Raw genomic sequence first — 22555 nt, forward strand, 5'->3', positions numbered from 1 at the left:
TCTGGGCCTCGGAGCGCGGCTCCGCCGCCGCCCGCCAGCCTCCGCCGCCCCGCCGGGCGGGCCCGGGCAGCAGACGGCACCTCCGCCCCGCCCTCTCACCCCCGGATTGACACTGAACGTTCTGCCGGGGGCTTGCCGGACAGCGCGCCTCCGCCAATTGGCGGCCTCGCTGGGCGGACCCCAGGCCCTGTCGCGAGCCTCGGCCAATCAGACGCGTAGGCCCGCCCAGCTGGGGCCTCGCAAGCGCGCGAGTGGCCAGGCGTCCTAGGGGCGAGTCATGGGGCCGAGAGCCTATGGCAGCACGGGAGGGTCACGGAGAACCAATGGGCGGCGGCGCAGCACCGTCAGTCAGGGCGGCCTAGGCCAATGAGCTGCGGGCTGCGGGGGCGTCACGGACAGCAGCAGCGGACTTGGGCTGAGGTTCCCGGGCGGGCGGGCGCGGAGAGACGCGGGAAGCAGGGGCTGGGCGGGGGTCGCGGCGCCGCAGCCAGCGCAGCCAACCCGAGGGGCCGCCGCCGCCGCCGCCCAGCGCGCTCCGGGGCCGCGGGCCGCCTCCAGCACCCGCCGCGCCGCAGCTCCGGGACCGGCCCCGGCCGCCGCCGCCGCGATGGGCAACGCCGCCGCGGCCAAGAAGGGCAGCGAGCAAGAGAGCGGTGAGTGCCCGGGCCGTGACCCCGATCCCGGCCCCGCGCTGCCAGCCCCCTCCCTATCCATCACTGCCTGGCCCCTCCCCCTACGCGCCCCCCCATTTCTCTCTGCTTACCCCTCAGCGCCCCTTCCCCTGCCTGTCCAAGGTTGGGGCCCAAGGCCCGCAGATGGCCCCATAGGAGCCCCCTTGCCAAAGACCGCCCCCCACTGCAAAGACTGTGCTCCCCCCCAGCTGTCACTGCCAACCATGGTACGTATGACCGCTGGGGCCCCACATGGGGCCCTGTCACCACCCCACTGTCTCCTCTCCTGGTCCCTCTCCCCAGATTCTAATCCCTCCACTTCCTCACTCACCTCTTACACAGATGTGACCCACTGCCAAACCCCGACCCAGGCCTCTGCCAGTCTGGGAGTGCTATGGGGTATGCCTCCACCCCGCAGGGACCTTGGCCACTTGGTGACCACACCCCTCCCCCCCTCCAGCCCCCGCCATCTTTCTCCTGCCCTTCCCCTCTTCACCTTATCACAGCCCCCCTCCAAACCCACTGTGTCCCCTTTGAGCACTTCCCAGAGCCACCTCCAGCATTGTTTTTCTCTTCTGTGTCACTTGGCATGGGGGACAGGATCTTTCTGGGTCCCTCTGCCCCTCTCTCACTCTGTCACTCTGCTTCTCTGCTGTGCCTCCTCCTCCAAGCAAGCGTCTGTCCCTGGCTGGGGTAGCAGACTGTTTATGAACCTAGAGAACTACTTCTGTGCTTCAAAAGCCAAGTGAGCCGATCTTGCTGGAATTCATTGCATCCTCTTTCCGGGGTTGGGGCGGGGGGTGGGGTGTCAGCAGAGAGCCCCTTCCCATCTCCTGCTGTTCCGTGAGCTCTAGGCTCCTTGGAGGGCCCTTCAATAAATGGTTGTTTCACAACTGAGGCTCTGTCATTCACCCAGTCCCCCAGGCTTCTTCACCCGCTCCTGGCTTGGGATGAAAAGTAGAGGATGAAGAGGGTCTGGGTTTAGCAAGGCTCATTCAGCTTGAGCTGGGATGGTGAGAAGGAGGTATCAAGCGATGGCAGTTGGGAAGAGAAGTGGTTGACGTCTAATGACTTGCTTTGCCAAGAGACAAACAGATTCTGATCATTCCCAGCGTTAGCCAGAGAGGGGACTATTTCCCACTCAGCTCCCAAATATATTGGCCTTTTCCAGCCAGCCGGGGAAAGAGATTCTTTATCTGGAAATGCCTTCAGAAATGGTCTCCAGCCCCTTCCTCAAGTCCTCCAGCTCTTAAATTGTCATCACTCCAGGCCTAAAGCTGGACCTCAGCTAGGATCCCCTTCCAGTTACCCAGAAATAGAGTTGAAAAGGAATGGCCACATCAAAATACGCTCTTCCCAGTTACTGGTCTCAAACCCCAGTGTCTGAGTTCCCTGAATGCTCCCTCCCAGAAAGACCCAGGCATGAAAGCCAGGGAACTTTATTCCCACCCAGACTCAAATGGCAGAACTCAGAGTCACTGAGCAACCATGGAGAGGCCTGACATGTCACCGATGGGTGGGGGACGGGAAGGCAAGTGCCTGTAGCTGAGCGCTTGATGACAGAGGAGCAGGTGGGTAGTGACCAAAAAAGGTCTGGGCATGAGCTTGGAGGGGACAAGGCAGAGGGGGAGGGGCCGGGCCCCCAGCAGGTGAGGCCGGCTGAGAGGTGGAAGGTGGAGGCAGGCAGCTGTACATTGCAGTGGCTCAGTTGAAAGTTGGGGAGATGACATAGTCCTGGAAAACTTTCAAGGCGTATCAAACACATGCAGTGGGGAGTGGGGGTGGAAAGCCACACAAGGAAAAGGAGCCCTAAGGAAAAGATCAGAGGCTTCGGAAGGAACCACTAATTCAGAGCACAGGCCGGACACCCAGGAATGGACTATCAAGGTGAAATAGAGCCACTGTTGATTGGGCATCTAGGATGTGCCAGGCTAAATGGTCTCCACAGATCTATCTGCTCGAGTGATTTTTCATAGCGGGCTGTTATCTGAATTTTCCAAACAAGCTCTCTGAGTTTGACATAGATGATGCCACAGAGGCAGGATTCACATCCAGATCCACCTACCAGACAACCTCCTGGACCCCAGGGTTTCCCAACTCAAACATTCTCAAGCCGCCTCCCTGATTTTTACTATATTCACTTCTATTTTGTTAACTTAAATAAAAATTTTGACTCGCTTTTGTTCAGATGTAAATTTTGATCTGTCCTAAGCAATATTATAAATGAAATCACAGGATTGCTGTGCCAGTGATATTCTCTCTGATATGCATTAAAATACAATGTAACTAGAAAAGTGAAACATCCCCAAAATCATTTCATGCCCCGCCAGGGGGACCTATGTCACACTTTGGGAAAGGCCCTAAGCTGTACTTCCTTCCAGAGGCTTGCAGGGGCTCTCAGAGAAGGAAATAGGATGAGGAAGGGAGCCCCTCTTCGCTTCAAATCTCCAATTCTGAGAGGATGGAGTTAAGACAAAATTTGCCTTCTCGTAACCAGGGTCGGCTGGGGGTGGGGTAGTAGTAGCCAGGCCAGCCTGCAGGGGGCACCTGAATTTCATCTGCCAGATGTCAGCCCTACTGGAGTAAGGAAGATGACCGAGCCTTAGTAGGCACCAGTTCAGCATCCCGCAGCCCCCTATACTACCGGCTCCATGCCGGGGCAGGACAGCATTGGCTTCCTCCCAAGAGGATAGGGATCCAGAATGAGCCCTGGGGTGGGGTGAGGGAAATCTGTACCCAAAGTTGCCAGAGCCATTGGCAGGGGCCTGGGTAAGATGCTAAGAGGGCAGAGAAAAACAAACCAAGCCCTGGGCCCCGAGCAAGCTGGAGGAATTGAGAGTGGGCAGTGGTCTCAAGAGGCCCTGGGACAGGCGGCCAAGTGGGGCTCAGGCCTTGGCTGCCCTGACCAAAGGCACCCCTGAGAGCTGGTCCATGGGAGAAGGGACAGGTCTGGTGAGAAGGAGCCCTCCAGATACCATCCCCCCCCCCCCAGGTCCCAGGGACAAGCAGATCCAGTCTCCGAGAGTGAGAACTGCCCCCCAAGAGGTCCCTAAATGGGAAGAATTGTGGCCCTCTAACGTACTACAGAAGTCCCAGAGGGCCAAACACTGTCTGTGCGTTGGCAGTTGTATGGGTGCCCAAGAGGGTCCTGCCAAGGCAGCTTTTCCTTTAGCCCAACCAGGCTTACAGAAGCTTGAGGGTCCTCTCTGCCCCTTCCCTGCACCCCCACTGGCCCCAGGTTGACTTTCTTTTCCTGACACCACCCCGCAACTCCCTGGCTCCCCCTATAGGCAGGGCTTTGGGGATGGGCAGCCAAGCTGGTGCAGCAGGTCTCATGAGCCTTCCCAGCCACCATAGTCCTGGTGACCTGAGAGGAAGACTTGAGTGATGGCTTCCAACCCCAGCAATGGTGAGGCTGAGCCCTGTTGCTATAGCAACTTACCAGGCACTCTCTGACACTCAAGTCAGGGAAGGACTGCAGTAGAGTTTAGGGAACAGGTGAAGAGGAAAAGTCTGTGGACCCCTGGCTGGCCCTAGAAACCCTCCCTTACTAACAACCCTGAGCTGGGGGGCCTGGGGAAGAGCAGGCGAGATGGGTGGTTCAGTTCAGACACGGAGGGGATGGTCACCCAGAGCGGGGGTCCAGCTCAGAGCCGGGCAATGGGGTAGTCCAGCTCAGTGTTGAGGTTCAGCTCAGATTGGGGGTTGGTCCAGCTCAGTGATGGAGTCCACGTCATAATGGACAGTGGCCCAGTATAGAATGAGGGTCCATCAGACTGCGGGTCGGTCCAGTCCAGTGTTGGGGTCCAGCTCAGGCTGGGGGATGGTCCAGTCCAGGGCTTGGTTTTCCGGCCCCAGAATTTCCAGGACAACCAGGTTTCGGGGAGTAGCAGGTCCTGAGATTGTTGTCTGGGGGGGTCTGAGGCTGGGCTCCTGCCTCCTGATGGGGCCCTGGCTTTTTGAGGGATGCTCTCTCTCTGCGCTCCAATTGAATCCGGACCACGGTGGAGGCTGGCACCCCTCCTGTGGAGACATGGGCCGGCTGACAAGCTCTAAAGACAGCAGCCAGCTGGGTTTCCCTTCTCTGCCACTTCCTGTTGTCAGCAGGGGCCATGGGTGCCAGGCACTCTCGGGAGAAGCTGCCACTGACCCTCCACTTCTTTTGGGATCTGGAAAGAAGGAGGAAGATGGTCAAGGCTGCCTCCCCCTCCCCCACCCCGGGGTTTAGCGTTTCGTTTCCGGTTTGGACTTGCATGGCTGAGAGCAGAGCCAAGCACAGGGCAAGGTTTGATAGAGGCCAAGGACATCCCAGGATGCCATTCCCCCCTCCGCCCCTGCATAGAAGCAAGACAAAGTCAGATGTACCCATTTCTTTCTCAAAGTAGCAGAATTTGGGGGCTCCAGGTTCAAAGAGCACTTGGGGGAGGAGATAGGGTAGCTCTCACTGCCCCCCCCCCCACTCCCGCCTTTCTCTCCAGCTGCTCTTTCGGCTAATTAACGGAGCTCTGGGGCCTCTTTGGCCCCCAGGGAGGCCCCAGCTGCTGCCTGGGCCTGAGCCTTAACTCCTTCCCCTCTGCCCAGTGGGCACTGCCCTGGGCACATTGGGTGTCATCCTCAGGGTAGTCCAGCACCCACTGAGAAAGGCAGGGCCTGGCAGCCCGGGAGCAGTGTAGTCCCTGGAACGGGAAGTTAGCTTTAGCACCCCACCCCCAGGGCAGGCAGGCCAGCCTGAGGAGGGACACCCTCAGGACAATCTTCCCACCACCTCCTGCCAAGGAGGGGCCTTTACAAACCTTGGCCAGCGGGAGCAGGTACCTTTAAATGCTTCCCTGGCAACCAGCTCCTCCTCCCCTGTCCCCCGAGGCCTTCCCGAGGAAGCCAGCTCCGAGGCTCTGCGTATTCCTGGTTTCCCTGCAAAGGGAAGGTTCCAGGAGAGCTTAGGGAGGCCTGGGATGGATCTGGGGTCAGGTAGAGGCTGGGATGGGGACTCAGAGACCACCTTCCAGCTGTGGTTGCAGCTGCTTCTCTGGGGCCATGTGATTGTCCGTTTCCTGGGCTACCTGCGCTGCAGCCTCTGGGCACCTAAGCAGAGCCAGCACCCTGAGCCTCGCTGGCCAGGGGTAGATGGGCCCCAGATCACCCCATCCCACTCTACCCCCCATTTTGCCCTCTGCTGGAAGAGGCAGGAAGCAGAGGTGAGTATGGGGGCTCCTGGCTGGGGTTCCCCCCATCATTATCCCTCTTTATCTGCCCACTCTTTCTGGTACTGCCACACCCTGTGCCCCATCCCCAAATCTGGCAAGCTGATAGCACCAGAGAGCACACAGCCTGGGCCCTTCAGCATTTCGAAAGGCCAGAACAGGGCTGTGTCAGAATCAAGGCACCGCGTGGAGCCTCCTAGTGGGGTACCAGCAGACAGACAGACCCACCAAGGCGGGAAAAACAGGACATGGCAGTTCTCAGGGATTTTGCTGAGAGCAAAAGAGGAAGCAGGACCAGGCTTTCTCCTGGGTTCCTCTTAAACTCGCTCCTCTCTGCCTTTCTGGGTGAGTGACGGTAGAATCCCAAGAGGGTGCCTTCACCCCCACCTTCATCCAGAATTCAGTGTGTACGTTTGGAGGTTTCCAAGGAATGTGTTGTGTGTCAAGAAAGATTCTGCCAGAGAAAGCATTGGATGTGGTGCAGCCCCCAGGTTCAGGGAGGCCTCAGACAGTTGGTGGCTCAGCCAGGCACCAGCCTAGGACTCTCGGCCATTCCTTGACCACCCCCTCTCCGCCTGGTCATTCTTTGTAGGGCTTTCCTAGCCCACAGTCTCTCCTCCATCTGCCACGCTTGCAGCTCCATGGAAGGCTCTTCTCTGCAGATGCTGAGGGAGAGCCTTGCGGGTGATGGGGGGCGGGGGGGTGGCTACTCAAAAGGCTGTGGGGGTTCCTGGCACTGCATATGGGTGAGATAGGCAGATATCTGACAGGCAAGGCCAAAGTACCAGTGTGCAGGACCCCTCAGGGTGGCATCCGTCCCAGGAACATCAGGGTTGAGGACAGCTCTGTCCATGGGCCATCCTGGTGCCCTGCAACCAGTCAGAAGCAAAGCAGTTAACCTCGTGGGCAGTGGGGTCCGGGAAGTGATCTGAGACCAGTCTTCTCATGGGTACAATGAGAGTAATAGCAGCTCTGAGCCATCAGTGTAGGAATTAAGCATGGAAAGCACTCAGCACAGAGCTGGCACTCAGGGAGGGTCCCTGAACAACAGCGCGCCTGACCCCAGGGGACGGTTACAAGGACACGTCCATACCGTAAGAATCCATCAGGTTGAGCATTTAAGATTTGAGCACTCAGTGCTCCTCCTGTATTTTACATCTCCATTTTAAAAACTACTTAAAAGCAAAATTAATAGCTGACATTTATATGGCACTAACCCCTGTGCCGGCCACCATCCAAACCCCCTTTGCCAAGATTAACTCATTCGGTCTTCACAACCACCCCACCAGGTCATTACTATTATTATCCCCATTTTACAGATGAGGAAAACCAAGGCCCAGAGGTGCGATCAGTTGCCTAAGGTCACATAGCTCATCAGGGACCAGGCTGGGATCTGAACTTGATCTTATCCCAGAATCCTGGCCCTTAACTGTTTTGCCGGGCTGCCTCTCCACATGGGCGGGAATGCCTGTTTTCAGGCCGCAATTTCCTAGGGTGGTAAACAGAATGGTTAAAATGAAAGTTGACAAGTGAACCAAATGAGATAGTGGACGCGAAGCAGCAAGCCCAGGTTCCGCCAGGAAGTCTTCAATGTTAGCCAGACGGTGATGTTCGCCTTGGGGTGCTGAAGGGCCTGTAGGGGGCAGGCATCAGGCGAGGCTTCCCTTGAGCGAGCTCTGGAACGAGGGCCCCTCCATTGGCAAAGGTGGGAATGGAGCCAGCCGGGGGCCAAGGCAACAGCTGAACCCCCCAAGGGCGCCTGCTACCCGAGCCCCAGAGGCCTCCACCCTGGGCCGGCCTCCCCAGAGAAGGGGCCAGAGGAACAGCCAAATCCCGAGGCTATAAATACCTCGGCTGGCGTCGTCCCCTGGCCCTGGAATGTCAGTCAGAACTGGGGCGAGTGGGGGTGGGCTGGCCTGGGCGCCGCTCTCTGTCCCCCTGAGAGTGACCCCCGAATTGCCCTGTCCCCCATTTGGGACAGAATTGAGGCTGGACCCCACCTCTCTGTAGTAAAGGAGACCCCAGACCCCAGCCCAGATCAGGGCCCCCCCACCAGGCTACCGTCAGACTCAGCCAGGACACCCGAAGGCACTGGGAGAAGGTCAGGCTCTGGATTGAGACGACTGCACCCCACTTTCCACAAACCGGCCTCTCCCCAGGAGTAGCCCAGGCCCGCGCCAACGAGATGGGGTCTCCATCTCACTCTCTCCTCTTTTCCTTTCAGTGAAAGAATTCTTAGCCAAAGCCAAAGAAGATTTTCTTAAAAAATGGGAAAATCCTGCTCAGGTAAGCCCCCTGGGTACAGAGCCCTGGGAGGGATAGCTGACGGCCCCCTGCCCCTCAACTGCATCCCTGTGCCATGGCTAGGATTTTACGGCCCTGTGGAGGGCTCCAGACCTGCCCTCATTCTCTCCCTAGATGCCCATGGGGGCACCTGATCACTCACTGCCAGGTTCCCCCACCCCACCAATCCCATCCAACTGGCAGCCCCTGCCCCCCAGGCAGCTGCCAGCAGCTCCTGGGCCCCAGGCCAGGGCCGGATCTGGCCCCTGCCACCAGCCTTGAGGAATGTACCCTCCGCCATCTTGTTTTTCCACCCCCTGTCCTCACCCCCCTAGCTCCACCTGGTCCCCAGGGCCCCCTCTGCTGGTTGCAGAGGGAACACCCCGAACTTTGGCCTAGCAGGCTAGACGGGGTGTCGGGGGGTGGTCCCTGACCCTCCAGACCCTTGTGCCCACAGAATACAGCCCATCTGGATCAGTTTGAACGAATCAAGACCCTCGGCACGGGCTCCTTCGGGCGGGTGATGCTGGTGAAGCACAAGGAGACCGGGAACCACTTCGCCATGAAGATCCTCGACAAACAGAAGGTGAGCCCAGCCCTGCCACAAGGCCCTGGTCCCAGCCACCAGGGCTTTGCCTGGGCTCTTCCCACCACCTGGAGTGGTCCTCCCACCTATCCACTCACCAGCTATTTCCTGAGCCTCCGTAATGTACCAGACCCAAGGGCGGGAAGGGTACCATGCTGCCTTCAGGAAGCTTTCCCAGGAGGAAAAGTACCCTAAGACGTAAAGCCCACACGGGCTCAGACACCTAGCCTGTATCGAGGAAGCCAGAAGTCTTCCTGGGGGAAGCGATGTTTACACAGACCTTCTTTCTGTAAATATTTTGTTTCTGAATTTTATTTTATTTTATTATACAGCAGGTTCTCATTAGTTATCCATTTTATACATATTAGTGTATATGTGTCAATCCCAATCTCCCAATTCATCACACCACCCCCTGCCCTTTGTAAATTTTTTTTTTTTTTTTTTTTTTTTTTTTTTTGCGGTACACGGGCCTCTCACCGCTGGGGCCTCTCCCGTTGCGGATCACAGGCCCCGGACGCGCAGGCCCAGCGGCCATGGCCCACGGGGCCAGCCGCTCCGCGGCATGTGGGATTCTCCCGGACCGGGGCACGAACCCGTATCCCCCGCATCAGCAGGCGGACTCCCAACCACTGCGCCACCAGGGAAGCCCCTGTAAATATTTTTGAAACCCTACTTTTTGCCAGGCGATGCTCTAGAGCAGCACCATCCAGGAGACATATCACACAAGCCACATACGGTTTTAAATTTTCTAGAATCCTCATTTTATTTATTTTTATTTATTTGGTAGCACTGCGTGGCTTGCAGGATCTTAGTTCCCGAGCCACGGATCGAGCCCTGGGCCCTCGGCAGTGAGAGCATGGAGTCCTAACCACTGAACCACCAGGGAATTCCCTAGAATCCTAGATTTAAAAGTTTAAAAAAGGCAGAATTCATTTTAACAATATGTTGTAACTAAGCCAGTATATCTACAATATTATCATTTAAATGTATGTATCCAGTGTAGAAATATCCTTAATGAGACATTTTACATTCTTTTTTTCCGTACTAAGTCTTAGAAATCCAGCGTGCATTTTACACATATAACACAACTCCATTCAGATGTTAATTTTCACTGGAAAGACAAGAAAAAGTAGAGAAATTGAAAAAGCAGATTCACATAGCCCAGGTTGTTCCAAACAGGCTTGAAAGTTGTCTGGTAACTGTGCCAAGTATCAGTTTTTAAATTTTCTTTTTTTTTAATTTCTTTATTTCTTTCTTTATTTTTGGCTGAGTTGGGTCTCCGTTGCTGTGCATGGACTTTCTCTAGTTGCAGTGAGTGGGGGGTACTCTTCTTTGCGGTGCACAGGCTCTAGGCACGAGGGCTTCAGTAGTTGTGGCACATGGGCTCAGTAGTTGTGGCTCACAGGCTCTAGAGTGCAGACTCAGTAGTTGTGGCACACGGGCTTAGTTGCTCCACAGCATGTGGGATCTTCCCAGACCAGGGCTCAAACCCGTGTCCCCTGCATTGGCAAGTGGATTCTTAACCACTGTGCTGCCAGGGAAGTCCCTAAATTTTCACTATATATATATATTTTTTTCTTTTTTTCTTTTTGTCTGCCTTGGGTCTTCGTTGCTGAGTGCAGGCTTTCTCTAGTTGCAGAGAGCAGGGGCTACTCTTCGTTGCGGTGCGCGGGCTTCTCAGTGCGGTGGCTTCTCTTTGTTGCGGAGCACGGGCTCTAGGCTCAAGGGCTTCAGTAGTTGTGGTGTGCGGGCTCAGTAGTTGTGGCGCACGGGCTTAGTTGCTCCGCGGCATGTGGGATCTTCCCAGACCAGGGCTCAAACCCGTGTCCCCTGCGTTGGCAGGTGGATTCTTAACCACTACGCCACCAGGGAAGCCTTAAATTTTCATGTTAGATTCTTCGAATTTTAAACTTGGTTCCCCAGCCAACGAACCACATTTCAAGTACTCAGCAACCATATGTGGCTAGTGAGGAATCTACTGGACAGTGCAGGTATAGACCCAAAGGATGTAGCTGTGAGCAAAGCAGAAAAAGCCCCAGTGCAGTGGGGCTTAGAGCTGACCAAGGGGCCAGGCTGCCTGCGTGTGACAGGCTGGACTGATGTTGACTAGCTGCATGTGAACTTGGGCACGGCACCCTCCCTCTCTGCATCTGGGCTTCCAAACTTGCATGCTCCCATTGCATACCCCTCAGGGCTCCTGTCAGAGAGTGTGAGACGGCTGCTGGGGACAGCTGAGGGCTGAGGAGGAATTAGCCCTGGGTTCAAGTGGTTGTGGGGGGCGGGGTGTCCTCTAGATGCAGGGAAGGTATTTCTAAATCCCCCACCCCTTGGGTGCTACTCCCACCTGTCTGTTTGGTTTCAACTCAGCTGCCCCTTCCTCCAGGAAGCCTTCTCTGACTCCCCAGGCTTCACCGGATGCCTTATCTGGGCATCCACAGGCCCCAAGCTTCCCCCACCACAGCTCTGACCCCTGTGGCCTGGTGACTCATGTGTTCCTGCCCTGAACTGCATGCCATGTGGGGACAGGCACCCAGCCCAGGGCTTGACAGGCCCCAGGCACTCAAACGATTCTGGATGGAGGACCCAGCCCGGCCCTGGCACATCTACTTTTGGGTGGCAGGGAAGAAAAGAGCTCTCTCACACCCGCTCCTCGCTCCTCTCCCACCCCTGCAGGTGGTAAAGCTGAAGCAGATCGAGCACACCCTGAACGAAAAGCGCATCCTGCAAGCGGTCAACTTTCCGTTCCTTGTCAAACTCGAGTTCTCGTTCAAGGTGGGGTCCCAGCGGCCGCAGACCAGGGCCACTGCCGGGTGGCGCAGCCTCTGGGTTCCCAGAGCTGGGGCTCAGCCAACCACAACCAGTGGTTGCCCGAAAAGGCAGACCCACTGATCGGGGAGCGGTGAAGAAGGCCCCCGGGGGTGGAGGGCAAGTCAGCCTGGGGCTCTCATAGACCCCAAGTTCAGCTGGGCCTGCCAACTTATAGCTTGATAACCTTGGGCAAGTCCCCCAACCTGGATAACATCCCTCAAAATCATTGATCCATTTACAGCAGGAACCTGACACACAGCCACAAACTGCCGCTCAGCCTGGGTTCAAATCCCAGCCTTGCACTTCCTGGCGGTGTGACCCTGGCAAGAAACTTCACCCCCATGAGCCTTAGTTTCTTCATCTGTAAAATGGGGATCATGGCAGGCCCCACGTGGTGGGGCTGCCATGACAGTTCCAACCTCATCATGAGCACCCTGCGTGAGCTGATTTGAGTGCCGTCCTAAGCCATGACTGTGAGAGTTGGGAAAGGCCCCTCGGGGCCTGTGACCCCAGCAGTCACAAGGACCCCAGGCTTTGTTTAAGGCTCTGCTGCCACCATCTTGAAATTCATAATCATTTTTTTAACAAGGGGCCTCACTTTTATTTTGAGGGGGGGACTCACAAAATCTGTAGCCCATCCTGGTCCCATTTGACAGATGACAAAACTGTGGCCCCAAGAGCCTTGCTCAAGACAGTCACAGACAGGAGCCACCACAGAGTTCTCTCTGCAGCGCAGGCATGCCAGCCAGGTCCCTGATGTACCTCTAGCCAGCCCTCACTTTTGGCCCCCGTAAGCAGGATCATGGCTGCCCCTTCTTTCTCACGGGCAGAATGAAATGAGACAGGTAATCAGTGAGCACAGTGCCTGGCGCTTGGAACGCGCTTCACATGGGAACCAAAATTGTTGTTGTCGCTTTGTGTCTGACACCTGCCTTCAGGTGGGGCCTGGGGCTTGGGGAGTGGGGCCCTGATCAGCTGCTGCTTCCCGCAGGACAACTCAAATTTATACATGATCATGGAGTACGTGCCTGGTGGGGAGATGTTCTCACACCTGCGGCGGATCGGGAGGTTCAGGTGAGCCCGACGCCCTCTGCCACCCTGGGCCTGGGGTGTGCATGGGTGTCGTCCGTGGAAGTGGCCTCTTCAGGTCCCTGTGGGTTCTTGTTCCCCCGAGCTGAGGAATCTACGATGTCTCAGCCACCACGAAACAAAACAAACACGGTGACTTAGGCGTCACCATGTAAGTGGGCAATTTCGTGTCGTTTTAAAATTTGTGCTATCTTATTTATATAGATGTGCACTTTACATACAATAAAGTGCACAGGTTTTCAATACCCTGTTCCATGAGTTTTGACAGCTGCATTCACATGTGTAACCACCACCCCAGAAAATTCCCTCAAATGCCTTTCTTGGCAAATCACCACCCCAACAAAGGCAAACGTCCTTTCTGGCTTCAAACACCACAAATGTGTTTGGTCTGGGTCTGGACTTGATATAAATGGAATCACACAGTTCATATTCTTCTGTCCCTTTCTTCTCTTGCTTCACATAATCGTTTTGTGATCCAGCCACATTGTTGGGTATATTCATCGTTTGTCCTGGTGGTGGTGTTGGGTAGGATCCCATTATAGGAATCTATCACAATCTGTGATTCCATTCCTCTGTGGATGGACATTTGGGCTCTTTCCAGTTTGGGGCTGTATATGAATAAGGCTTCTCTGCTGATGCATTTTAATCGCTGGGCTGGAGGCAGCTCGATAGGCCCACCTGCTGGACCATTAGGGGGTGGGCAGGTCCTGCTGGTGTGGCCACCCACTCTCACCCATCCTCTCCCTGCTTGTCCCCATCAGTGAGCCCCATGCCCGCTTCTACGCAGCCCAGATCGTCCTGACCTTTGAGTACCTGCACTCGCTCGATCTCATCTACCGGGACCTGAAGCCGGAGAACCTCCTTATCGACCAGCAGGGCTACATTCAGGTGCCCACTGGGCTGGGCGAGGGGCAGCCCCAGGTGGCCACAGCCTGAACCCTCCCACCCTCCCGGCCAACCGCCCATTCTTGTGCCCACAGGTGACAGACTTCGGTTTCGCCAAGCGTGTGAAAGGCCGCACCTGGACCTTGTGCGGCACCCCCGAGTACCTGGCCCCCGAGATCATCCTGAGTAAAGTAGGCGCTTCCCTACCCCTCCCACCGCTCTGAGGCCTGCTCCACTGCCGGCGGCCCCCTCCTCACCCTTCTCCCCTCACCTGCTCCCCTCCTCTCGCTCCAGGGCTACAACAAAGCTGTGGACTGGTGGGCCCTGGGGGTTCTCATCTATGAGATGGCCGCTGGCTACCCGCCCTTCTTCGCTGACCAGCCCATCCAGATCTATGAGAAGATTGTCTCTGGGAAGGTGAGGCCCGGATATGGGGGCTCAGGCCTAAGCCTGACCCTTCCCTGCCTGTCCTGCTCACTGTGGAGCCCTGATCGTCATTGTCAGAACAGCCTAGGGAATTCCCTGGCGGTCCAGTGGTTCGGACTCTGAGCTTGCTTCCACTGCAGGGGGCACAGGTTCGACCCCCAGCTGGGGAACTAAGATCCCGAGTGCTGTGTGGGGCGGCCAAAGAAAAACAGGAAAAGAACAATCAAGAAGTTGGCCAAGTCAGGCCAGGTGGCGAAGCCAGGCACACGCACTACGCTAGCTGAGGCCACCGCTTCACACAGCCTCGCTGTCTCATTCTGGACACAGTGCCCAAATCCTAAGGGTTTTCAAAACCCCAGGTCTCACCCAAACTCCTGCCGTGCCTGCCAGGAGGCTGGTCTCGTCTCTAGTCGGCCCCGTTAGCATGAATTTTCACAAGTTTCACAGCAAAAAAGCAAGCATGTTCAGTTCCCAGGCGCTACCCCAGACCCCTCCGGGGAGTCACTTTGGACATAAGGCCCTGCCTCCTTTCCCAAATGCAGACTTTCTAACTTGCAGGGTGTGGGTAAGGGGTGGCGGAACCGTTAGAGCCCCGGAGTGCATTAAGTACCCGCTGCCCCATGCACCCCCTCGGTCGTACCCCACCACTCTGAGGGAGTGAGGAAGCCGAGGTGCAGAGATTGGACATGTCTGGTTCAAGATCACACGGCAGCATCGTCTCAAAAGAGGTTGGGGACCCCACCTCTCACTGCAGCTCACCCACCTCACCAGGAGGACCAACCATCCCTCCATCTGGCCCAGGAAATGGTGTGAGTGGCTCCCAGCTCAGCCTAGGTGGGCTGAACTGGCTCTAAGTCCCAGCTCTGCCACCCATCGGCTTTGAAACCTCAGGCCAATGTCTTCGCTTCTCTGAGTCTTATCCATCTCAGAACTGGGGAACTAGCCACTTGCCTCTCAGAGAGGTTGAGAGAATCACCACCTGCAAAGTGGGGTCACTAAAAAAGGGAAAGATGAGGTGTCTACCACCAGGCAGAACAGAAATTGCCAAGAAAATGGCCCAGAGTGGGGAAAAAAAAAGAAGAAAAAGCCATAGAAGTTTTCGAGGCGGGAGAGAAATGAGCGTGACTCCCTTCTTTGTAGCATTTCACAGTTCCCACGCACCCTCAGCGGGATTATCTCCCTCATGCAGCCCTGGGATATCTGCCCCGTGCCAGAGAGGCAGGCACAGGCCCAGAGAGGTTAAGGGCCGTGGCCAAGGTCACACAGCATGGAAGAGGCAGAGCAGTGCTGGAAGTCGGTTCTTGCAGCTCTAAATCCAGTGACTGCTTGCATACAAAGCTGTGGACTCAAAGCATTTGGGGAAAGTTTCTGGAAGAGTTGAACTGAGCCTCAGAGAATGGAAGAGCCTTAGCTATGCAGAGAGAGAAATAGACAAACAATTATTTCTCTCAGAAGCATGAATATTTCTGAAGTCCCCAGACCCTAGCAGAGCTGCCTTAGGAAGCAGTGGCTAAGAATGCAAGTTCTGGAGTCCAGCAGACCCCAGACGGAACCAACTTGCCCTGCTCCTCTGAGTGATCTTGGGCAAGCTGTTTAATCCTTCCGAGCCTCAGTTTCCTCCTCTCAGGAAATAGAAATGGGAACCTCTGGATTTCCCCGGCAATCCAGTGGTTAGGACTCCGTGGACTTCCACTGCCGAGGGCCTGGGTTCAATCCCTGGTTGGGGAACTAGGATCCCACAAGCCGCATGGTGCAGACAGAAGAATAAAATGGGAACCTCCTAGCTCTTACCTCTCCAGCAGCATCAGCATGGCTCAGGAAGTGGCTGGAAATACAGACTTTCAGGCCCCACCTGAATCAGATATCCCGAATCAGAAACTCCAGTGGGCCCAGCAAGCTGTTCTAACGGGATTCCGATGCACACTCTGGTTTGGGGTCCTCCACCCAATAAGACAATTGGATGGTGAAGGCAGTGTTCTGGGCTCCCCAAGCTCCAGATCAGTTTCCCAATCTGTCTGTGTTACCCCCTCTCCAGGTGCGGTTCCCGTCCCACTTCAGCTCCGACCTGAAGGATCTGCTGCGGAACCTTCTGCAGGTGGACCTCACCAAACGCTTTGGGAACCTCAAGAACGGGGTCAATGACATCAAGAACCACAAGTGGTTTGCCACGACCGACTGGATCGCCATCTACCAAAGGAAGGTAGGCCCCCCCTTCCCCTTGTGCTCTGAGGCTTTTGGAGGGGGGTGGGCAAGAGCCAGGGAGTATTGCCAATGGAGAGATGAAAAGGGAAGGGGAATTTGAAAATAGGCTGCGGGCTCTGGGTCAGTTTAGATAAGGCAACTTAGAGCATTGGGGGTATAGAAACAGAATTGTGGGGTCATTTGGCCACTCTGTGACCTTGAACAGACTTCCCTCTCTGGAATTTAGTTTCCCCGTGGGTGAATTGGCTATAATAAGATTCTTGGGTTGATAAGATGAGTCCATACCCTAATGCTAAGATCAGGCCTGGGTCAGAGTAAGTGATCTCATGAATGTTAGCCCATTCGCATTTATTGTTGTAACGATGATTATGTTGACTGCTGAGGTCTGAATGGCTCTTGACCCCTCTCCAGGTGGAAGCTCCCTTCATACCAAAGTTTAAAGGCCCTGGGGACACGAGTAACTTTGACGACTATGAGGAGGAAGAGATCCGAGTCTCCATCAGTGAGAAGTGTGGCAAGGAGTTTTCTGAGTTTTAGGGGTGTGCCTGTGCCCCCATGGGTTTTCTTTCTTTGTTTCTTTTTTTTTTTTTTTTTTTTGGTGGGTGGGAGGGTTGGATTGAACAGCCAGAGGGCCCCAGAGTCCCTTGCATCTAGTTTCACCCGCCCCCGCCCCACCCTCCAGGGTAGGGGGAGCAGGAAGCCCAGATATTTGGAGGGAAACACCAGCTGCTCCCCCTCACCCCCTTCTCCCTCCTGGCCCCCCCCGTCCCCCCTACTGCTTTTGCCTCCCTCCTCCCCCACAGACCCCCACCCTAGCCCATTTCTGCCTGTTTTAAACGAGTTTCTCAGTTCTTCCCTTCTTCAGGTCAGACCAGGTCTTGCTGGTGTGTCAGGGACAGGGTGTGGAAAGAGGGGCCCAAACTTAACTCCAGCCACCTGCCCCCCACCCAAAAAAAAAAAAAAACCACAGGCACCACTTTCTAAGGGCAAATGAATGAAAGGGTAACCTTCCCTTCAGAGCAATCTTGCCAGGGAAGGAAAGATTTTAGTGACATGTTCAGCGGGCTACTTAATACAATATTTTAAAAAAACAATTTACAATCTTATTTAAGTTCCACCAATGCCTCCCACGCTCCTTCCTCTCCCACCCCTTCCCATGCCCCTCCTCCCCAAATCCATTTTAACAAGGCTGGGAAGCAGACTGTAAAGGAAGGAGCTGGGGTTCCAACCTCTCCCCCAAGCTGCTAATCTCCCCCGACCTCCTGCCCCCTCGGGGTCCCCTGCCAAGCCTGGAAGGGTCTCAGCCCCTTTAGGAAGTCCCCACTCCCTTCTGCCCCAATAGACCTGTCTTCACCCGTGGGCTTCGGGACCTAGACAAAGCAGCTGCCCCTCTCCCTGCCAAAGAGGAGTTGTCCCCTGAAAAGATAGAGGGGGAGCCCCGAGCCCAGGGTCTTTCCTCCCAGTAACACTCTCCCCAAACTTCTTAATTTTATTCTCAACTAGATTTTAATGTCCAGCCTCCTTTCAGTTGGGAAGGCCACCCCCGCAAAAGGAGGCCAAGCCCCCCCCCACCCCGCAGACGGCCCAGAGTTCAAGACCAAGGTTGCTGGGGAGGGGCTGCTTGTTTTATTCACCCAGGAGCCTCCGCCCCCACCCCTCCCATCCTGGGCGCTCCTCCTCTGCTTAGCTGTCCGCTGTCAATCACCCGTTCTCCCCGCCCCCCCATTGTGGTTTTTTTCTCTCAATAGAAAAGTCGGGAGTCACCCCACTCATCCCCATATTTGTCCCTCTCATAATTTCTCCCCATCCCAGGAGGAGCTCTCAGGCCTGGGGTGGGGCCCCGGGTGGGCGCGGGGGCGATTCAACCTGTGTGCTGCGAAGGACGCAACTTCCTCTTGAACAGTGTGCTGTTGTAAACATATTTGAAAACTATTATCAATAAAGTTTTGTTTAAAAAAAAAGTGTCGCTGGTGTTCCTGACTTCGGTCACCCACCCACACACCCCCAGGGGGTTGGAAAGGGAATTTCGGACCACAGCGTCCAGGCTGATCAGCACCTGGTCTGCAGTCCTTGTAAAACCGGGTTTAGCTGGAATTCTGCCACTCTCCCCGCCCCGCAGGAGAAGGGGGCGCCAAACTGCCCTCTGACCCCAGATTAGGGGTCCCCACATTCTGAGGCGCGCCCCCTCTGCGTCCAGCCAGAGGCCGAAAGGGCGGGCGCTCTAGGGAGAAGCTGGGGCCGGCGCGCCGGGAGGCCGAGCGGCGGCGGGGGCGGCCCTGGTAGGGGGGTATGGGGTGGGGGTGACGGTGCGCGCCCCCCTTCCCGCATCCTCCCCGCGGAGCCAAGCGCGCCCAAGGGGCGCGGAGGCGTCGGTGGTCCGAGGATCCCCGCAGCCCCGGCAGAGCGCGGTGGCCCGACCCACGGGCGGCGAGTTCCCGGTAAGTGCGGTCCCGGGAGCGGAGCGCGCCGGGGAGGCGTGGAGAGGGGGGCTGGGCGCCGGGGACGTCTGGGTCCCGCGCCCAATGGCTGGAGGGCGGCCGAGCACCGCCCGCCCGCCCCGCCCGCCCCCTCTCCCCTCCCCCAGGCGCTCCCCTCCCCCTCCCCCGCCCGCCGCTTTCCCCCGCCCCCGCCCCGGCGCCAACTCCGCGGCGCCTCCTTAAAAAGCGCGCGGGAGTTGTAAGGGGGGGCCGGAGCGAGCCTGAGTGAGCGAAAGCGCAGGGTAAAGGGGGCGGGCGGGGGGCCCGGGCTCCACCTTAAAAGCGGGCGCGTGGGGGTGGGAGGGAGGAAGGCGGGCGGCGGGGAGGAGGGAGGGAGGGAAGTAAGGGGGGCCGGAGTGTCCCGGGCGCAGGGCGCGCGTGCGGCGGCGGCGGCGGCGGCGGCGGCGGGGAGGGGCCGGCCGCGCCGCGCTCCCCTCCTCCCTCCTCGCATCCCCGGCCCCGCGCGCGCCCAGCAGAAGCGGGTCTGTGTGTGCGTGCGTGCGAGTGAGTGAGTGTGTGCATATATTTTTCTCTCTTTTCTTTCTCTCTCACTGTTTTTTCTCTCTCTCTCGCTCCCTCTCTCTCGTTCTTTTTTTTTTTTTTTTTGCAAAGAAACAGCAGCGCCGCCGCCGCTCCGCCGAGGCGCTGCGCCCCCCGGGGGGGGGAGGCGGAGGAGGCGGGCAGCGGCGGAGGGAGGGGAGCCGGGGAGGGGGGCGCCGCGCTGGGAGGGAGGCAGCGCGCACGGTGCAGCCGGGCCGGGCGGGAGGCATGGCGGGGCCCCCGGCCCTACCCCCGCCGGAGACGGCGGCGGCCGCCACCACGGCGGCCGCTGCCTCGTCGTCCGCCGCTTCCCCGCACTACCAAGAGTGGATCCTGGACACCATCGACTCGCTGCGCTCGCGCAAGGCGCGGCCGGACCTGGAGCGCATCTGCCGGATGGTGCGGCGGCGGCACGGCCCGGAGCCGGAGCGCACGCGCGCCGAGCTCGAGAAACTGATCCAGCAGCGCGCCGTGCTCCGGGTCAGCTACAAGGGGAGCATCTCGTACCGCAACGCGGCGCGCGTCCAGCCGCCCCGGCGCGGAGCCACCCCGCCGGCCCCGCCGCGCGCCCCCCGCGGGGGCCCCGCCGCCGCCGCCGCCGCCGCCGCCGCCGCCGCCGCGCCGCCGCCCACGCCCGCCCCGCCGCCACCGCCCGCGCCCGTCGCCGCCGCCGCCCCGGCCCGGGCGCCCCGCGCGGCCGCCGCTGCCGCCGCCACAGCGCCCCCCTCGCCCGGCCCCGCGCAGCCGGGCCCCCGCGCGCAGCGGGCCGCGCCCCTGGCCGCGCCGCCGCCCGCTCCCGCTGCTCCTCCGGCAGTGGCGCCCCCGGCCGGCCCGCGCCGCGCCCCCCCGCCCGCCGTCGCCGCCCGGGAGCCGCCGCTGCCGCCGCCGCCACAGCCGCCGGCGCCGCCACAGCAGCAGCAGCAGCCGCCGCCGCAGCCACAGCAGCCGCCGGAGGGGGGCGCGGCGCGGGCCGGCGGCCCGGCGCGGCCCGTGAGCCTGCGGGAAGTCGTGCGCTACCTCGGGGGCAGCGGCGGCGCCGGCGGCCGCCTAACCCGCGGCCGCGTGCAGGGGCTGCTAGAGGAGGAGGCGGCGGCGCGGGGCCGCCTGGAGCGCACCCGCCTCGGAGCGCTCGCGCTGCCCCGCGGGGACAGGCCCGGGCGGGCACCATCGGCTGCCAGCGCCCGCGCGTCGCGGAGCAAGGTGAGCGCGCCGCGGAGGGGGGCGCCGCGCGGTGGGCAGGTGCGGGCGAAGTTGGTAGCGGGGCGCGAATCCCGGTAGTAACCGGGCCGCAGGCGGCCGGGGCTTTGCGCTTCTTCCCGGCGGGCTCGGCGGGTGGTGACCTTGGCAAGTCACTTGATCTTCCCCAGCCTCAGTTTCCTCTGCTGTAAAACGCGACTTAATAACAGTAGCGACTCCTTGGGGTTGTTGAGCGAGTTTAATGAGATTTGGCTACTGAGGGCTTTATTAACACAGAGCCTGGCATGGAGTGAATGTGTAAAAGTTAGTCCGTGTTGATATTAAAGGTGGTAGTGAGGCACACCACTTGGTCCTGGATCCCAGGGATTGGGCCCAGGGCCAGAACAGCTACTAACCTTGCGTGCCTGTCTCCCTTGCACCAGAGAGGTGGAGAAGAGCGAGTGCTTGAGAAGGAAGAGGAGGATGAAGATGATGAAGATGAAGATGATGAAGACGAAGTGTCTGAGGGCTCCGAGGTGCCCGAGGGTGACCGTCCTGCAGGTGCCCAGCACCAGCAGCTTAATGGCGAGCGGGGCCCTCAGAGTGCCAAGGAGAGGATCAAGGAGTGGACACCCTGTGGACCCCACCAGGGCCAGGATGAAGGGCGGGGGCCAGCACCAGGCAGTGGTACCCGACAGGTGTTCTCCATGGCCGCCATGAATAAGGAAGGGGGATCAGGTAAGGACCCCGCCGGGTGGGGGAGGGTGCCTGGTGGGAAGGAACCGAGCCCCAAGACAAAACCACAGGCATATGCTTTTTATTTCCCAGCCTCTGCTGCCACTGGGCCAGACTCCCCATCCCCCGTGCCTTTGCCCCCAGGAAAACCAGCCCTACCTGGGGCTGATGGGACCCCCTTTGGCTGTCCGTAAGTTGGGGTGTTTGAGACACAGGGGTGCCGCCCAGGTGTGTATCACAGAACCAGAGGAGCATCACTGCTCACTGGTTCCCTTTGTTCCAACACAGTTCTGGGCGCAAGGAGAAGCCGGCTGATCCTGTGGAGTGGACAGTGACAGATGTGGTAGAGTACTTCACCGAGGCCGGCTTCCCCGAGCAGGCAACAGCTTTCCAAGAGCAGGTGAGTTCCTGACCCTCAACTTAGCCCCAGCGTTCCAGGGCCTTAGTGGGGGTGTGTGCTCTGACCCTGCTCGCTCGCTCGCGCTCTCTCTCTCTCTCTCTCTCTCTCTCTCTCTCTCTCTCTCTCTCCCACCCAGGAAATCGATGGCAAGTCTTTGCTGCTCATGCAGCGCACAGATGTGCTGACCGGCCTGTCCATCCGCCTCGGCCCAGCCCTGAAAATCTACGAGCACCACATCAAGGTGCTGCAGCAAGGCCACTTTGAGGATGACGACCCCGATGGCTTCCTAGGCTGAGCGCCAAGCCTCGCCCCTGCCCCAGCCCAGTCCCCACCTTACACAAGACCCCCAGAGTCCGGGAGCTGGTCGGGGACACCCTCAGCCCTCATCACAGATTCCAGTGAGGGGGCATGCCTACTCCTCTTTTCCCTGTGTCTCCCCAACACACACACCTCTGGCGCCCAGCACAGCCTGGACTCCCTGATAGAGGAGTGTCGGGTGGGACAGGGCCTACTTATTTCACCCCAGGAGTCCAACCCTCCCCCTCACCCAGTCTAGGACATTTTTGGAAAAGTAAAATGGGGGCTTCCCATCTTCCCTAGATCCTCTTCAGTTCAGCCAGATGTTTCCTATATAAATGTTTTATTCTGTCTGTTCATTTTGGTGGGTGGCCGTTCCCCCCTCCCCCACCACCCAGGCCCCTCCCCAGTCTGTCCCTGGCCTCCAGCCCCTGGGAGCAGCTGGGAGGGGGTCCCTGGAGCTTCCTTACCCCTCCCATTTCTTTCTGTTCATTGTCGCTCCAGCTGGCTGTATTGCTTTTTAATATTGCACCGAAGGTTTTTTAAATAAAATTTTAAAAAAAGAGAGAACAAAAACATGGCACAGCGTCCATTTTATGAATGTAGTCGGGGACGTGGAGATCCACACCAGCCTCCTGGGAGTCTTGGGTTAGGACCGAACTGTTTGAGGAGGGAGACAGGTAGTGAATGGGGCTGCCCCACAGCCAGCTAACTGCTCCAGGAGGACAGGAATATTTGCTGCTTCTGCCATCTCCCCATTCCCAGAACAGCGCTTGGGC

The 22555-nt window shown here is 58.2% G+C and overlaps 2 protein-coding genes across 2 annotated transcripts; both read left to right on the forward strand.

Annotated features, from left to right (window-relative positions):
- The first annotated feature begins 384 nt into the window (after window positions 1-384).
- Window positions 385-18112, forward strand: PRKACA (protein kinase cAMP-activated catalytic subunit alpha). Its single transcript, XM_004277423.4, has 10 exons — window positions 385-653; window positions 8097-8158; window positions 8613-8741; window positions 11415-11513; window positions 12541-12623; window positions 13400-13526; window positions 13619-13714; window positions 13818-13940; window positions 15985-16149; window positions 16563-18112. The coding sequence occupies exons 1-10, from the start codon at window positions 608-610 to the stop codon at window positions 16686-16688; spliced, it is 1056 nt and encodes a 351-aa protein (XP_004277471.1). The 5' UTR covers window positions 385-607; the 3' UTR covers window positions 16689-18112.
- An 855-nt stretch (window positions 18113-18967) lies between these two features.
- Window positions 18968-22352, forward strand: SAMD1 (sterile alpha motif domain containing 1). The gene is made up of 5 exons (XM_049707540.1): window positions 18968-20368; window positions 20788-21082; window positions 21173-21269; window positions 21368-21479; window positions 21616-22352. Exons 1-5 carry the CDS (start codon window positions 19397-19399, stop codon window positions 21772-21774), a joined length of 1635 nt encoding a protein of 544 aa, XP_049563497.1. The 5' UTR covers window positions 18968-19396; the 3' UTR covers window positions 21775-22352.
- Window positions 22353-22555: the final 203 nt, after the last annotated feature.

Source organism: Orcinus orca, chromosome 3 (assembly GCF_937001465.1).
Source record: "Orcinus orca chromosome 3, mOrcOrc1.1, whole genome shotgun sequence".
Classification (NCBI taxonomy): domain Eukaryota; kingdom Metazoa; phylum Chordata; class Mammalia; order Artiodactyla; family Delphinidae; genus Orcinus; species Orcinus orca.